General features: G+C 33.9%; 4 protein-coding genes across 12 annotated transcripts in view; 3 read left to right on the forward strand and 1 right to left on the reverse strand.

The window, feature by feature from the left end:
• The window catches only part of LOC132130933 (calcium channel flower homolog), a 364,794-nt gene extending 363,528 nt beyond the window's left edge, over positions 1-1,266 (reverse strand). Inside the window, exons 1-2 of one of the 2 annotated variants that reach the window (XM_059542815.1) lie at positions 1,083-1,266; positions 634-881 (exon numbers count right to left, since the gene is read on the reverse strand). In XM_059542815.1, coding sequence (XP_059398798.1) covers positions 634-742 — 109 coding nt within the window. In that variant the 5' untranslated portion in view covers positions 743-881; positions 1,083-1,266. The remainder of the gene's footprint in view (positions 1-633; positions 882-1,082) is intronic. The other variant, XM_059542814.1, reaches the window with a different exon arrangement.
• A 545-nt stretch (positions 1,267-1,811) lies between these two features.
• Positions 1,812-6,971, forward strand: LOC132130210 (MOB kinase activator 1B-like). 2 transcript variants are annotated; one of them, XM_059541904.1, is made up of 6 exons: positions 1,812-1,968; positions 3,363-3,529; positions 4,113-4,206; positions 4,274-4,407; positions 4,496-4,659; positions 5,534-6,971. In XM_059541904.1, exons 1-6 carry the CDS (start codon positions 1,955-1,957, stop codon positions 5,609-5,611), a joined length of 651 nt encoding a protein of 216 aa, XP_059397887.1. In that variant the 5' UTR covers positions 1,812-1,954; the 3' UTR covers positions 5,612-6,971. The 2 variants fall into 2 exon arrangements, with proteins under 2 accessions (XP_059397887.1, XP_059397888.1); XM_059541905.1 differs by lacking the exon at positions 1,812-1,968 and adding an exon at positions 3,179-3,284.
• Positions 6,972-7,270: 299 nt separating this feature from the next.
• LOC132130171 (deoxycytidine kinase-like) lies at positions 7,271-11,469 on the forward strand. The gene is made up of 7 exons (XM_059541849.1): positions 7,271-7,490; positions 8,004-8,119; positions 8,756-8,949; positions 9,146-9,293; positions 9,376-9,491; positions 10,291-10,390; positions 10,823-11,469. The coding sequence occupies exons 1-7, from the start codon at positions 7,400-7,402 to the stop codon at positions 10,847-10,849; spliced, it is 792 nt and encodes a 263-aa protein (XP_059397832.1). The 5' UTR covers positions 7,271-7,399; the 3' UTR covers positions 10,850-11,469.
• A 1,138-nt stretch (positions 11,470-12,607) lies between these two features.
• LOC132130824 (electrogenic sodium bicarbonate cotransporter 1-like) overlaps positions 12,608-17,832 on the forward strand; it is a 52,362-nt gene continuing 47,137 nt past the window's right edge. For 2 of the 7 annotated variants that reach the window (XM_059542641.1, XM_059542643.1), the window contains exon 1: positions 12,609-12,991. In XM_059542641.1, coding sequence (XP_059398624.1) covers positions 12,975-12,991 — 17 coding nt within the window. In that variant the 5' untranslated portion in view covers positions 12,609-12,974. Of the gene's footprint in view, positions 12,992-17,832 lie in introns of all 7 variants that reach the window. The other 5 variants (XM_059542640.1, XM_059542639.1, XM_059542644.1 and 2 more) reach the window with 3 other exon arrangements.

The following is a 17,832-nucleotide window of genomic DNA, read 5'->3' on the forward strand; positions in this document are numbered from 1 at the left end:
TATGATATTGGGATAGATAATAATCAATAATATGGTTCACCTATATTATATCATGCAGGTTTTTTTTTGGGGGGGGGGGGGGGTCTGTGGAAAAGTTGTGAGAAAATCAAATATAAAATAAAATAAAAACCTAATAAATAAAGAAATATGCATGCTTGATTAAAATAAACAAATAGATCAAAATAAAAATGAAATGTTTTTTTATTTAAATAAATGAGTGGGAGTAAATTAAATTAATAGATTAAAATTAATGTATAAACTGATTTAAATAAGATTCAAATACAATAATATAAAAATTAAAATAATACAAATATTATATATATATATATATATATATATATATATATATATATATATATATATATATATATATATATATATATATATATATATATGTGTGTGTGTGTGTGTGTGTGTGTGTATGTATAATTTTTACATGATCTTTGGTTAATTTGATATGCTTTAGTCAAGGATGTGAAAACACTAGAAGTCCAGCACATGTCATGTGACTGTGTTGTTGGGTGTAAGACAGTATCCTTGTTGGCAAGGTTTCAAATACCATCACACACGGACACACCTGTCTATTCTGCATTGTACAGCCATATGACCACAATCACGTGTGATGATACTCACATATGCCACCCAAGACACCGGCCAGTTTGCAGATCCAGCGGTACCACCAGGACATGCCATCGTCATCTGTGCCGGTTTTAGTTGGAGCTGCCCCTTCCTCCGAGCTCATTTTCCACCGTTAAATTATTCAGACTCCCGGTGTCTAACTAATAACTCACCGGCAGCTGTAGTACCAGCGGCGGCCTGAGGGAGTCGCTTTTTCCCCGACGAGAACAATGGCTTGAAAGTATAGCCGATTGTAATGTGTGCTGAATAAACAAATTGCGTGATAAAGTTATCAAACAATCGGCATTCCAAAATATCACTGAAAATAAAATATATTTTAAAATCATCCAAGTTAAAAAAATAATAATTCTGAAAGGACTCTGTTGTAGCGTTATTTATCTGGTCACATTATGGTGTTACAGAGGCAGAAGGCAGCCAGAAACACATCAGAATATAATCCAAACCTCTCAGAATCGCTGTCGAATTTCGTCTTCGAGTCTAAACTGGCCGCTGAATCGGTGTCCTCAAGAGTGAAATAATCCTCTGGGTAATGTCACTTTAATTTAGTAGAGCTCTTGCTCCTGTTGTCTTGGAGGTTCCCCTTGTCTGCGTTGCATTGTGGGTGGAGCCAATAATGCGTCAATACGCACACGGAGCGTCAGACGCATCAAACGCAAAAGCATTCGCGCACAGATAGTATGTGTTTTGATACATTTTAAATACAGTCTTATAATACTTTTAATATCGCCTACTACTCCTGCTGCTACTATTACTAATTATTATTATTAGTAGATTGAAAAATATATTAAAGGTGTATGGTAAACACTACTACTACAAGATTATGAGATCGAGTCACAACCAAACTGTTAAAGAAAGGGGAAAAACATACCCATATCTACCCATCCTGTTGTATAATGTTATTGTTCTCTTATTAATAAAGATGTTAAGATAAAGAAATGTTAAATTAAAATAAATAAATATGAATTTTGATTTAAATACATAATTATTTTGTTCTATTCTGTTGTATAATGTAATTGTTCTCTGATTTATTAAATAAATAAATAAATAAATAAATAAAAGCCCAATCAGAAAAAAATGCTGACGTCAGCGACTCGAACCATCGCGATATTTTGTGGTTTGGCGTTAGCACAGATCTCCAAAACATATGTCGGCCTTCATCCTGTATTTACTCAATGTGACGTCATTTACAGATCTACACATCAAACGAGAGGATCAGCGGCTGTGTGAAGTTTGTTGACAGGTGTCTCTGCGCTACACGAAGCCGAGCCTCGCGCAGGGACCAGCAGCATACTCTGAACCGGACAGACAGGAGAACATGAGCTTCTTATTGTGAGTCTGACTCTGTGATTTAGATTAATGTTTAAAGATAATCATCAGTTTACTCCTTTAGCTCGTCTTGCTAAAGAGCTTGTTTAATTTTTTAACCGAATTGACCTCAGTTCTGCGCGTGCATATCGTTAAATGTGCCAGTATTTCAACGTGACAGCTTCATTAAAAATAGGCATTTTTCATGCAAATGCTTCATGATCGAGATCAGCCAAATTCTCACATTTGCCCCGGTTTCTTGGCTCTCTGACTGGAAGGGGGGCAGATCTTATGTAATGCATGTTTGTTTCACACTGTGCTGCTCAAAAAGCACATTGTGTGTCACTTTGTATCAGAGAGTTGCCTGGTGTGCAAAGCCTGTGATGCATCCAAAGTTGAAAATCTTCTGAACACAGGCTGAACTGTATGCTGAGAAACTGAGCTATTGATGAAACTGCATGAAATTCAATTGTAAACAGGCAGTGCAACTGTCATGAATTACTTTTTAAACGACATAAAGATGTTTTTATCCACCCAGAATGCTGATTAATTCAGTTTAACAGCCTTGCATCATTCTAATCGCATCATTTCGGGAGGGAACAGGGCGTATTTGCTTTCTCTGTAATTACTTTAAAGAACACGTTTGCATCTTACAAGAGGAAGAGAGTGAGAAATTTAAAATGCAGAAAATCTGATTCTGTAATCTGAAGTCTTGGCTGGAGTTGTTTGTTATGATGCATCATTGTGAAATTTACTGATAAGGTTGTCTAGAACCATTAGAGAAGTCCGTCACAAGGAAACCACCCTCCTCAAAACAGCTGAGAATGATTTCATTTGGAAACTATTGTGAAGTGCTTGTGATGGTTCACCGGAAGCATGTGATTTAGGAGAAGTCCAGAACAAACGCAGACATGTGATGTCATTTGAATGATGTTTTTGAAGCTGAATTGAAAAATGTAGAGTGGCGTGCGTATTCCTTTGATTGGAACCGGATGGACTGCATGTCTGTGTCTGAAGATTTGCTTTGTAAATCAGATGAGAAATATGTAAAAAATCTGACATTATAACACACACATGTGCTTCTAACAATCCTAACTAGGCAGTGTTTCGTAAAGACTATTTTGACGTTCTTTAAAGAAATGAAGGTAAATGTTCTCAACCAACTCAAGAGTCCAAACAGATGATTAAAACATCACAATAATTACTTCTGGATTATTGTGATGTTTTTATCAGCTGTTTGCACTCTCATTCTGACGGCACCCATTCACAGCCATTGGTGAGCAAGTGATGGAATTCTACAGTACATTTCTCCAAATCTGTCCATCTTGTATGGCATGAGGGTGAGCAAATGTCTGGCAAGTTTTCGTTTCTGGGTGAACTTTTCCCTTTAAGTGTGTTTTGTGTTCCATCTCCTCCAGCGGGAATCGTTCATCTAAGACGTTTAAGCCGAAGAAGAATATTCCTGAAGGTTCCCATCAGTATGATCTGCTCAAACATGCTGAAGCCACGCTGGGCAGTGGGAACCTGCGGATGGCCGTCATGCTTCCTGACGGAGAAGATCTGAATGAATGGGTGGCCGTCAACAGTAAGAACCAAGAGTGACATCGTATTTACTAATCATCCCCACACCCACAAACTGATTCATTTGTTCTGTTTCTGGAGTGTTTAGTGATTGCAGATGGTTTTCTTGTTTCTCTCTATGTGTTCACTTGCTTTTCTCATTTCCTTCCTAACAACTTTGACCCCTGACCTATTGATGAAACCAAACCAAATCATTCCCAAGAGACACTGTGTCCATTGCAAAATTACTAACACACCTCCCCCAACATGCACACACTTCTAGTTCATCTTTGGCAATTTATAAAATTTGTCAAAAATGAGTATAACCGTCATTGTGGAAAGTTTTAAAGATTAATATGGCTTTCACGATTGTTTTAGTATCTCACTTGTCTTTCTAATGACATCAGCACAGAAATAAAACCTAATGTTCATGTGCTCCCAAACAGCTTTCCACATTAATACTATATTAAAATTATAGATTTGTGTAGACTCAAAATTCTAAAACATGTAGGTTTAAATGAAACAAACTATTTAATATGTGGTTATGTCTGTCCTCACTCTGTTTAATAATAATGGTGTTAAATATTTCTGTTTGGTTGTTTCTGCAGCGGTGGATTTCTTTAACCAGATTAACATGCTTTACGGCACCATCACGGATTTCTGCTCGGAGGACAGCTGCCCGGTCATGTCTGCAGGACCAAAGTGAGTGTGTTTGGACGGTGAGGAATGAATGATTGTGTTTCTGCATCACTCATCTCTTTCCCTTTAGATACGAGTATCACTGGGCAGATGGGACCAACATTAAGAAGCCTATAAAGTGCTCGGCTCCCAAGTACATTGATTATCTGATGACGTGGGTTCAAGACCAGCTGGATGATGAGACCCTGTTTCCTTCTAAAATAGGTTCCTGCTGCAGAGATATTGTAGTTTCATTGAGATACTAATAAAAAATATATTGTGTATATTAATCTCATCTGTCTCACCTGTCCAGGTGTTCCCTTCCCCAAGAACTTCATGTCTGTGGCCAAGACCATCCTGAAGCGTTTGTTCAGAGTTTATGCTCATATATATCATCAACACTTTGACGCGGTCATGCAGCTTCAGGAGGAAGCCCACCTCAACACGTCTTTCAAACACTTCATCTTCTTTGTACAGGTGCTGTCACTGCTTTATGAATGTCTTTAAAAGTGCATGCACAAGCAGTAAACCACAAGAGGTATTTCAGAGTCCCTAAAACATGGCCTAAAGTGCCTTATATCTGTTATTATAATGACAGCAATAGCAATCTGATAAAAGATAGCAGTTAATAATCAATTGTAGGCTTCTTACAGTTGTCAAGCAACTTGCTGAATTTAATATAGTATTCAAATGATATGGGATGAGTAGTTTGTGTATATTGTCTGTAATAATTGGCTCTGAACTAGTCCAGTTATTGTAGAGCTATCAGTATTGTATAGCTATCTGAAAAAAGGTTTTGGGATGCTCATAAATTTGTGTTTTAGCTGTTGCATTGCTCATCTAACTAATTTAAAATTAACTCTTAACTGAAACAATTGGAAGAAATTAACACTTTTATTTGTGATGGATGCATTAAACTGAAAAGTGACCGTAAAGACATTTATATTGTTACAAAAGATTTATTTAAATAAATGCTGCTTGGTTTCCGTAATAATATAAAGCAGCACAACTGTTTTCAACATTGATAATAATAATAAATGTCTCTTGAGCAGTAAATCAGCATATTAGAATGATTTCTGAAGAATCATGTGACTGGAGATGCTGGAAATCCAGCTGTGCATCACAGAAATAAGTTACATTTTACAATATATTCAAACAGAACATGGTTATTTTAGATTGTAATAATATTTGACAATATCACTGCTTTTAATGTGTTTTTGATCAAATAAGTACAGCCTCGGTGAGCAAAAGAGACTACAAAAACAAAACAAATTCTTACCAATTCTAAACGTATGAACTAGATGTTCTTGAATTTTAAATGAATGTAATAAATTATTTTGTACATTTTTAGGAGTTTAACTTGATCGACCGCAAGGAGCTGGTGCCTCTTCAAGATCTCATTGAGAAACTCACAACAAAAGACAGATAAATTTAGATAAGGAGGAGAACAGAAGTTTACCATGAAGAACCCATGATCCTGCTCTCTCTTCTGACTCTCGTTTCTATCTTTTGCTCTGTACAGATGATTTTAACCCCACAGCACTGCTAGGAGAAGTGAAGGAACGGCACAATACTAATATTTCTAAATGCATCAAACCTGATTTTTGGCATTTGATGATAAAATTATGCCTGGATGAAATGGTTACATATGATTTTAAGTCACATTATTGCTTGAGTTCGGTCACTGAAAGTGAGGGATTTTAGCCTTTGAGAATTGACTCCAGTGATCGGGTTTGGTGCCTGTGTTAAAGCAATGAATGCTTTCTTTGACCAGTGTGAATGTTAAAGTGCGTTTAATTCTTCAGTTCTGTAACGCTGACAGCAAAAAGATGGAGTTAAATAGTTTAAGTCAGTTTTCCTATGCAATAATGATCTTGTTATTTGTCCTCACTGATGTTAATGGGAAAAATTTGTAGTTTGAAGGTCATATCAGAGCAGGTGTATTGACTATATATTTTGTATTTAATATTGGTCACTTTGAAGTATTTTAGCCAGGTTTTAAATAATAAATATGAAGTGTGCATGCTGGAATTGCTACTTTGTTGGACACAGATGGCTGATGGGAAGTGTTAGCCTTGCATTTATATCTTATGCCATACGTCAAAAAGACGAAAATAAATTAATGAAAACCGCTCAGAGTATTTGATAAGATATTTGTTTTGCACAAGTTTTTTGTGAAGCATTGAATTCTTGCAACTGGGTTACCAGACTTTTCTTAAATATTTAAACCTGTTGAATTATTAAAGCATTTTAGTTGTACCCATATGAAATATACTTACTCATACAGTCACTACAGTTCTGAAATATTCAGTACGTTGATGAATTTAGCTTTATTGTTTGGTTGTATTATGTGAAGGTTAAAAATATTCAGCTTTCGGTTCTGAAGTGAATGATTGTGGGCTTTTCTTCTCTACCTCCATTCTAAACTTTTTTTCCATCTCCGTTCTTCTATTAACACTTTATAGTTGTTTAAAAATCCTTAAGTTTACGTTCCTTTGGACATTTTGATGTTATTCATGTTGTTTCACGAATGTAATAGTTTTACTTCTAGTGGTTTGGACTATGCCATAGTGTAAAAGTGCCAACCGCTGATTAATATCAGATAGATGTGAAGTATTTATAATGCTTTTTTGTCACTGAAATTAGAATATATTTTCCCTGAACTGTAAAATAATTACGGTAGATTAAATATGTAAATACATGGATATGATTTCCTGATAATAATAAAATCACTAACCGATGGTATTTTTGCTGTACATAAAGCAAATAAAACCCTTCTCTTAACATTTTATGTATGTGTATGTTTTATATTTATATATTTTCTACATGTGTGCGTAAAATGAAACGACTATTTACAGTTAAAGTAACGGTTTAATATTGTTTATTGTTTTTATAAATTACTATATATATATATATATATATATATATATATATATATATATATATATATATATATATATATATATATATATATTTTTTTTTTTTTTTACAGCCATTCGTTCTCATGTGAATTGTTTTTAAAGTAATGATAATGAAGTGAAAAAACATGAAGTGGTGTTGTGTTTTTAAAGCACAAGCGGTTTGAGAGCAGCTGTTTCCGGTGGGAGGAGCTTAAAGTTTAAGCGCCAGAATTTGATGTCCCGCTTGTTTCTCTGCTAACTGACTGTAACTGTACAGAGTGTTATTGTACATTTCTGCAATATTACAAGAAGATAAAATGTCTCCCACTGCCAAAAGAGTCTGTCCCAATCCTCTGAACGACAGCCTGGAGAAAAGACTGAAACGCATCTCCATTGAAGGAAACATTGGTAAGTCATTCGTTGTTTTTTGTCAGTGACGTATTGTAAGCATATTTCATAGCTGGACATAACCATTGAATGCCACAAATCCAGCTTTTATACGTTTATAATTGCTTTTCAAAGAGATTTATGCTAATACGATTACTGTTCTGACTTCTATGAAGAAAATAAATATTTATTAACGTGTGTGTATATATGACGACCTTGACGTTGACGAACATTTCCTCTTATGATTCATGATTTTTTTATTTATAATTTTTTTGTGCAAATATTTTTTTTAATGCGTATTTAAAAAATATTTGTTTTAATACATACTTTGTATATTAAGAGCTTGCATTTTGCTTTTTAAAATCTAAAAATAATGTCAGAAAATAGCGGAAGTTGGCTTGTCAATAGTCTTAAAACATCACGTATCCTGCTAAACGGCTTTTTCCTGCTTTTTTTTACTATTGTGGAAGAACTTTCTATCGTTAATTCTTGTAATGTTTATTAACGTGTTTAAATATGATTTCCCTGTTCTAGCCGCGGGTAAATCCACTTTTGTTCGCCTGCTGGAGGAGTATGATCGAGAATGGGAGGTAGTACCGGAACCCATCGCTAGATGGTGCAATGTACAAACTCACCACAACGAGCACGAGGTACAGTCAAAAATACTGTAAACATAACCAGTATACACATTTTGTATTGTAATATAAAAAGCTATAATTCTTTACGACTGCCTAAAATGTATACAAAATAATAATTCACTTATAAAATGTCAAACCAAGTGGTATTTATTTTAAAGAAAGTTAGCGCAAACAACCTTTTCAAGCACTTCTCTGTTGAAAGTAATTCCCAGCATGGCTCATTTCTGAGTGCAGATGGCACTTGCTTTGATGTTTTGTTACTCAAACACAAGTATCAATATTTTTGTGGTCAGTCACTGTTCGCTACATGTTTACAGCATTGTCTGAGTATAATAAGCAGGCCTGTAATCCAGCGCTGGCTCTGGCAAACACTGTTGTTCTCTGGGAATTAGCAGATGGTTTAGTCCTCAACAGATGAGCACATCAGAGCAGCTGCTTCACACATACTACTGAGAAATACACTGGTTGATCAATTAAACCTTAATTGGAGGTCATGTTTCCTGGAGGAGAGCCCTTGTCTCTTTTTTTAAATGTGTCAAGAGGCTGGTCTTTATGTCTATGATGAAACATGTCACGGTCCCCTTGTCCCCATCAATATTCAATGCCTAACAAATGTAGACCAATATAACGTGCCTGTGTTTCGTTCAGGAGTTGACCACGTCTCAGAAGAGTGGAGGAAACGTGTTGCAGATGATGTACGAGAAGCCCGAGCGCTGGGCTTACACCTTCCAGAGCTACGCCTGCATGAGCCGCGTCCGCTCGCAGATTACATCCACCAACGGAAAACTGCGAGAGGCAGAGAATCCTGTGCAGTTCTTCGAACGATCCGTATACAGCGACAGGTAGATTGCACCTGGTATTAATAACTGTTAGCATCTGAAATGCATCTCCTCCTTTCGTTGAAGAAGGGTCTATGATTTTTATACATCTGTCATTATGGCACAAAGTCATATATAAAAATATAAAAAAGTCTTTAAAAAAAAAATAGAAATATTAACTAATCGGCTTACTTTAATCACTTTGATTGGTGTGTTGCAGGTACATCTTCGCCTCTAACCTCTATGAAAGTGAGTGTGTGAATGAAACCGAGTGGGCAATCTATCAGGACTGGCACAGCTGGCTGCATAAGCAGTTTGGGAAGCACATTGAGCTGGACGGCATCATTTACCTACGGGCAAAACCAGAAGTATGAGCACAAACCCAGATGGGGCCTTTAAACAGATTCTGCTGTGCTGTGAACGAGTAAACAAGGCGATTTTGTGTTACAGAGGTGTTTGGAGCGATTGCATTTGAGAGGAAGAGACGAAGAACAGGGAATTCCTCTGGAATATCTGGAGAAACTCCACTATAAACATGAAAGCTGGTTACAGCACAGGACCATGAGGTAACACACACACACACACACCAGCCATTATAATGTCTTCGCTCATATAAGTACCAAACTATCACTATGTTTGACATCCTTATAAAAAAGTTATTTATATAAATTTATATAAATGTGAATAAATTATTATACATTTATTTTATTTATTAATAAATATTATGATAAATATATTTATATGTAACATATTTTAAAACAAAAACTATATTTATTTATATATATACACACACATACATATATTAATTTACATTAAGATATTAGATAGAGAGATTATTATAGATTATTGTTATAATTATTATAGGTTATTTAATTTTTATTTAATTTATTAGTTTACATTTAGATGTTTAATATAAACCTTTTAAGAATGTAAAATGTAGCTGATGATAAAGAAAATATATTATTGAAAAATATATCCTTAAAGTAAAAAATAATACATTTTATTAATTTAAATTTAGATTTTTTGTTACCTTAAAATTTACTTAAAAATTTGTTTTTACTTTAAAATATGTAAATATAAAGTAATTTACATTAAACTGATATATGTATATGTATGTATGTGTGTGTGTGTGTGTGTGTATATATATATATATATATATATATATATATATATATATATAAGTAAATAATACATCTTTTTTTATTTATGTTTAGATGTTATTATATATTATATAAAAGGATGTAAAATGTAGTAAGAAAAAAAAAGTATTTAAATGAATTAATTATTGCAAATATATAAATTGTGCACCCCCATTTTGTGTGTGTGTGTGTGTGTGTTTGTGTGTGTGTGTGTGTGTGTGTGCAGTATGGAGTTTGAGTATCTGAATGAAGTGCCGGTTCTTACCCTGGATGTCAATGATGAATTTAAAGACAACAAGATCAAGTGTGATGATATGATCGAGAAGGTATGACACTGACAGTAAAAAAAAAAAAAAAAAGTGAATTCTTTTTTTTTTTTTGCTTACCCTCATTATGTTTGCTGATTCTTGGAATGACATGAGGGTGTGTAAATGAAGAATTTAAATTTTTGCATTAAGTTAATCTAGCATATCATCCAGCGCATGTGTTGAGTTTGTCAAAAGTGGCGGAACTAAAGTCGCATCTTATGATGAGGGTGCAATACAGGGACCATTATATACTCTAGAAATTTTTGTTATGCATGGTTTATACTTCAGACACACGTTGTAGCTTCATACATATTATACCCAATGTGGAAGACACACTTTTATTTGCATGCACATGGAAACTTATACAGTGCAGTAATAAATGTATTAAATTGAAATATGAGGACAGTTTCAGTTTAAAAGTTGATTTAATATTTGTTTTTGTATTCCCAGGTGAAAGAATTTCTGAGCACCCTGTGATTACGACAAGAAAAGGTGCATGGTGGCCAGAATAATTTAACTTTTTTTGTTTGTTTACTTTATAAAACTATGAACTTTTTTGTGTGTGAAAATATGAAAGTAGTGTCCATTTTGTGCTTATCAATGTTTCTGTAATTTAAATTTGTTTACTTTTGAATTAAATAATAATAAAAAAGACCAATATTTCTTTTGAAGAACAAATATAAGTCCTCTGCTCACCATTTGATCAAAAATACAGTAAAATCAGAAGTACTGTGAAATAATATTACGATTTAAAATAACTGTTTTCTGTTAATATATTGTAAAATGTAATTTATTCCTGTGATCAAAGCTGAATTTTCAGCATCATTACTCCAGTCTTCAGTGTCACATGATCCTTCAGAAATCATTATAATAATATGTTGACAGTGTTGAAAACAGCAGTCCTGCTTCATATTTTTGTGGAAACTGACATTTTTCAGGATTTTTTTTATGAGTTTAAAGTTTGAAAGAACAGCTTTGTTGTTGTTGTTGATAGAAATCATTTGTAACATTATAAATGCCTTTACTGTCACTTTTGATCAATTTAATGCATCGTTGCTGAATAAAAATATATAGAGATTTGGTCTCTCTGATCCCAACTTTTGAATGATAGTGTGTATATATATATATATATATATATATATATATATATATATATATATATATATTCAACAATTGTGCTTTAATCAAAGCATCCTTTGTGTGTCTTTAAAGGACTAGTTTACCCAAAATCAGCTGAATCATCATTTACCTCCCCTCATGTCGTTTCAAGCCCGTATGCTGGAGCTGCATGACGCATGAGGGAGAGTGAACACGAAGAGTTTTGGGGAAAGCTGCTGTAAATGCGCGCAGGTGTGTGCTGATATTCCTGAACGGCCAGTTGGTGGCGTAGTTCTACAGCGCTTTAGAAACAAAACAAGAAACTTCTGCTATTGAATCTTAAGTTATCAATTCATGACTAGAGAATTCTAAAGAACTGAGTTATTCACTACCATTACTCGTGATGTTTAAGTACATAACTTTTTCATGAGACATGTAAAACTCGAAATGGATGACATTCCTGGAGTTTTCCTAAATGATTTGGAACATTCTACTAAATGTTGAATAAGTCTACACTACAGAATAATTGTATCTGCAATTACCAGGTGCTCAAGAATCATGTTTATCTTTAAGGGTTTCATGGATATGTAAATGTAATCAAAGCAATAAAGGAAAAGTCATAGTATTTCTGATAGATAGAATGTTATGATAGAACATTCTATCTTCTGATAGAAGATATGTTATTGATTCCATTTACATACTTAAATTCATATTACTACATATTAAAGATTAAAGTCATGTTACGCAGCATAAAACAAAACAAATGACCCTTTCAAACATAATTTTGACAATTTCATGCTTCACCTTATCGAAATGTGCTTTAAGATTATATATATATATATATATATATATATATATATATATATATATGTATATATATGTATAATATTTGTTATGGGTGTATTAATGTAAACACAGGCTATATATTGCTTGCTAAAGGTATGTTACACTGCATTAAAGTATCTTTTATGACACTTAAGCGTATTTGTTTGAATGTTTATATTGCAGAGACCTAACTCTGAGCTGCAGTATTTTTCAGATGTATTCAGACTCCACTCGTGTGTTTCGGTGCGGATGCTGGTATTCACTGTTGCATCTTACATGTTGTCCTCTCGTGTCTCATCCTCCCACTGCTGCGTCACGCTCGAGGAGGGCGAGATCTTTAAATATGGAACAAGACTCAAGACGAGCGCGACGCGGGCAACGTGGAGCGTGTTTCTTCGGCACGGAGAGAGTTCGTGAGCCTGTTGCGTTCTGACTGCTGGAGTGACTGAGTGTACTGTAGTTACTAGAAGCAGCAGCGAATTATCTCTGGCTCCAGATAAACAGAAGTGAGTCTCTCTGTGTGTGTGTTCCTGCTTCTACGCATCCAGACACGCTGAACTTGGAGAGAATTCGCACTTGCGCATATTTTGAAAGTGTTTCTGAAGCCCGGACGCACTTTAATTTGAATTCAATTCAGCGGAGGAGGAGAAAGAGCGTCTCCGCGCACGGCACGGTCAGCATGAGCGACAAAAACAAGTGAGTACTTTGGTTTGCATGTTATCTTCTCAGTCGAGAACTGTTGCGTCTCCATGAGTGGGTCGAGAATAGCCCTCCCACCCTGGATCTGTCCTGCTTCTTCAATAAAAAGTAAAGGTGTAACCGTATCCTTCAGGACAGAGCAACAGATCTGCTCCGAGACTGCGGTCAGGGCTTCAGGTTTCAGGGACAGAGGTTATTATAAAGACATTAAACTGGGCTTTTGCATAAGTTTGACAGCTCATGAACATCCTTAATGTTCAAACCTAAAGTATTTTAGAGTGAGAAAAACGGGTTTTTTAGATGTTTTTCACTTCTTGGGGAACCTGAAATGTTTCTTTTATTGTTCTCTTTTGGATTCTTTGTTTTTAAAAGTGTAGGAGAGCGATTTGAGGTTCTACAGATATCTTTTTTATTCTTCAGGTCTTTGAAACATCTGTGATCAGAGTCCAGAAATCAATAAGCTAAACCTTAGAGAGCCAAAGAGTGTTCATGATCAACAACACAAAACAATTCCATCAGAGAACCTATTTAGGTCACTTTTTATTACGTGTACTTTTTTATATATATGTATTTTAGAGCCCAAAGGCTCCCCAAAGAACTATATAGTAACTAACTTCTTCTTCTTAGAACTGAGAACATTTTAATAATCTAAACAACCCTTTGTGTAGTTGAAATATTCTGTTAATTGAACCAAACATTCCAATAAAGAACCTTTATTTTTTAAAGTCTATAGCAATTGGATGGTTCTTTTCTGAACCCAAGAACCACCTTTTTTTTTTTTAAACTGAATGAAATATCTCATGGGGTCTCCAGAGGCTGTTAGTAGGAGGTTCCACCACCGACTCGTGATGTATGATGGTTCACTCTTTTCGTTCTAATGTTACTGTCAAGTCATGCTGTTTAAGTTGCCCTCTTTACAGGTTCCCTGAAGCCCTGGCTTGAGCGGTCAGTGTAATCTTTTTCCAAGAAGCTCCTGTCAAAACCAATTAGCTCCTTAGCGTCCAGAAGCAATGTGTGCGTCGCTTAGCGTTCCAGAAACCGGTGGCTGGATATAATGCAGGGGATTCAATCTCTTTTTAGTTCAGTGCAGCATGTGCTGTCATAATAAAAGAGCCAGCTGCCTGCAGGGATCAGATTGTCTGACCAATAGGGCTCTTCAGATGTGAGTGGATGGATCACGTGGTGTCTGCTTTCTTATGCAGTGCTAAGGACATATAGATTTTTACACTTTAATAAGCTGATGTTCATTGCTGGTAAATTAACCCTCAACAACAGTTCTGTGATGGTTGTTAATGTATGATTACCATATTAATATGGAATGGTATTTAAATGGTAAATACTACAGTATAACCATGAAGTGTTGCCCATAAAAATGGTAATACCATGGTACTTTAATATACACCAACAAATACTTTAAAATACAATATTGTTTTGTACACGTATCATGGTACTACTATGTTTTTGGACATTCAGACCATAGTAGTACAAGTACCATGATATATTTCAAAGTGCTGTAGTAATACAATGGGATACTATTTTTTTATATATACTATGGTATCGGTATGGTACTCAAACAATACTTTGGTATTATCTAAAAATGTGGTATTATTGTGGTCATGTTAAAAAAAACCAAATAACACACGCAACAACAATTCCTGCTACTTTTAAGAATACCGTGGTTTAACCACATCTAAAGAGTTTTTAATGAATATTTTTTTTATACTATTACAATATTTATTGCTTTTTTTATAATTTCAGTTTTAATTTTAGGAATTGTATGTGTGTTTGTAATTTTATTTTAATGAACTTTATTTCAGTTTTAATAATATTAGTACTTCAGCTTATTTATTAATCTTCGTTATTATTGTTATAATTATTGAATTTGAACTTTTACTTCATTCTTTAGTTTCTTTTAACTTTTGCAATTGAGTTATTTTAGTTTTAAGTACCAATTACAGCACTTCGTTGCCAAGGCAACACATTTTTAGTTTTCATCTAATAATTATATATTATTTTCACTATTTTTAGTTTTAGTTAGTGATAACAACAACAACAAGAAAAGTTCCAAAGATTTTTAAAAAATGTTTAATCTAATTTTTATTTATTTTGGCTTTATTTTCATTACCGAAATTTTTTTACTTGTGTTAGTTTGATGACACCATTGTAATTAACAGTAGTACAATACTGAATCTTCACAATCTAAAACTGTCAAATGATCCCACCACACCTGAAACAACTAAAATAGCAGAGAGTTCTTAAGAAAATGCGTAATTTTTTCCTCATTCCTATTCTGGACACACACAGGCTTAACTGTCTCTATGTGTACGAGAGCGTTGCATAAGCGATCGCTCTCACTTGTGACTGCCCTTTCCCCTTCCATTGACTTGCTGAAGCACACAGACAGCACACAGCCTCCTGCTGTTTAGTGTCACCTGTGCAGGTAATCATAGGAAGATAAGTGGAAAATGCAGAGTCACAGTGGAATGTCCTCAGTAGACTCTGCCCTCAGATATGCTCTCCATGACTCCTGATATCTCTTTTCTTCTCCTTGAGACTGAAGTCATCTGTGAATGATGGACAGACAGGAGCAACCCTGATCCTGCTGGGATACAATAGCGACATCCTGTGTTCTGAAACAGGAAGATTTATGTATCAGACTGGATCTGTTGTACATAAACTTGAAGGTTTTGTTGCAGGTTTCACGTGGTGATAAATTCATGATTTAAAGTCAAGCTGTATTCAACACTGACAAAACTCTTATTTCTTAAAACATGCATCTATTGTGCGTGATTCATCAATGCATGTAGGAAAAAAGAAATTTAATAATGTAACAACTTGCTTTGAAACTGCTTTCATTTACAGATGATGTCATCTAGGCTAAGTAGGCGGGGGAAATTGTTGACCAATAGGAAAATAGCTATTTAAACATTGTTTTAGGCTGATGTTGTAATGCAGCCTTTATCTAGCAACCAGTTGAAGCTAAGATTTTATTGTTATTTTAATATTGTTTATGTACTATTGTAGTATTTAACAATGGTTTTGATGAATGATGAATCATTAGCTTTTATATTTTTATTATTTATTTTAATTTTTAGTGCACGTTTTAGTGTAAGTTTTGGTTATTTTATCGCATTTTCTAATTGTAGTACTTCAAATTAAGCTTATTTCAGTTAGTTGTCAAGGTGATATTTCATTTTGTTTACATTTTTAATCTCCAGTATATATTAGATATAATAATGTATTAAATATTTAACCAATTTATGTTTTATCATTTTAATTTTATATTCAACTTTATTTCAATTAATGGAAAAAACATTCGTTTTACGTTTTAGTTAACAATAATAACACTGGTTAGCATCAATTTTATTACATTTATTATGTTATGGCAACAGTAACAAATAACAGATCAATATAAATGCATAGAGATGCTCTGGAGACTGAACTTGACTCTTTGACTGTCCAATCGATTCCTGATCAAATCAAGTCTCGTTTTTTTCTCATTAAATATCCTGTTTCACTCATAAATATTGCATTTTGGAAGTACAATGGGTTGCGACTGCCATTTCATGTTGACTTTTTAAATGAAAGATTTGTCATTTTGTTTAACCCCTTAATATCTCTGAAATGTGTCTGAAATCTGAGAATAATTCTTGTCTTGAAATCGGCGCTGTGTTCCTCTTCAGCAGTCTGAGTTTGTCAAAGTCAGGAGCTTGTTGGAGTCCAGCTGTCTCTAGACCTGTGCTTTTGCATTTGGAAGTGTTTAATTACTGTGTGTTTAGGTTTGCATCACAGATATTCACTGTTGAAGTGACAAGTGCTGAAGTGTGTGGACTCCATCTAGAGTTTCTGTGCAAGATGACCAAAGTGAATTGACCACTGAATTGTTTTAATGTTATACCTGTTTAATGTTATTTTGCGCTGTATAGAAACAACCAAATGACATATCAGATGATATAACAGCTGTTTTTAGCCATTAACCACATTTTCCGTTCACAAATCTCTGTTTTATATGTATATGAAACATACAGAAAGTTGTTTAAAATTAATTATTAATAATTTAAAATAATTCAAAGTAATCTATTTTTATAATTTTTGAAAGAAATATATGTAAATGAACCATATAGGAATGTAATATTTTATTTTATTATTTTAATTTCATGTCGTTTCAAAGAAATGCGCTAATATATGACATAGAAATTAAAAAATTATCTACATTTTATCTCTAAAGATAATGTTAAAGAAATATATGTATGAGACATGCATAGAAATGACTTTTAAAATGATTAAAAAATCTACTTTATTTATAAATGTAATTTTAAAGATAAATGTGTGTATATACAACATATAATGTGTATATAATGATTTAAAAAAATCTAAATTTAGTTTTTAAATGGTATTTGTGTTTATATGTGTTTACATACAATAGAAACTCTTTTATAATGATAAGAAAGCTTCAAATAAAAAATAAATGCCACACATGCATATATACCCTATACCCTAACACACACATAATATATAAATTATATAGATGATATAAATGTATTTCTAACAGGAAATGTCTCTGTGTTAAATGCAGTATCAATCTACAGACCTTACATGTTGTATGGCCAGTTAAACACTGATCATTAGTTTAATTAAGCAACCTTGTTATCAGTTGATTAAGACTGGACTACAGTGTTGTGTTGTTAAAGAAAGATAGAAGATTTATTCCCAGTGATCTCTGCATCCTGATCCTGTCTTATAATAAAGCAGGAGATGTGGACTGAAAAGAGGAACAGAAAGAAAGAGAGAGAAAAACACACTATGAAGGGAACATAATTTGAGGTAGAGACAGCAGA

Source organism: Carassius carassius, chromosome 47 (assembly GCF_963082965.1).
Source record: "Carassius carassius chromosome 47, fCarCar2.1, whole genome shotgun sequence".
Classification (NCBI taxonomy): Eukaryota; Metazoa; Chordata; class Actinopteri; order Cypriniformes; family Cyprinidae; genus Carassius; species Carassius carassius.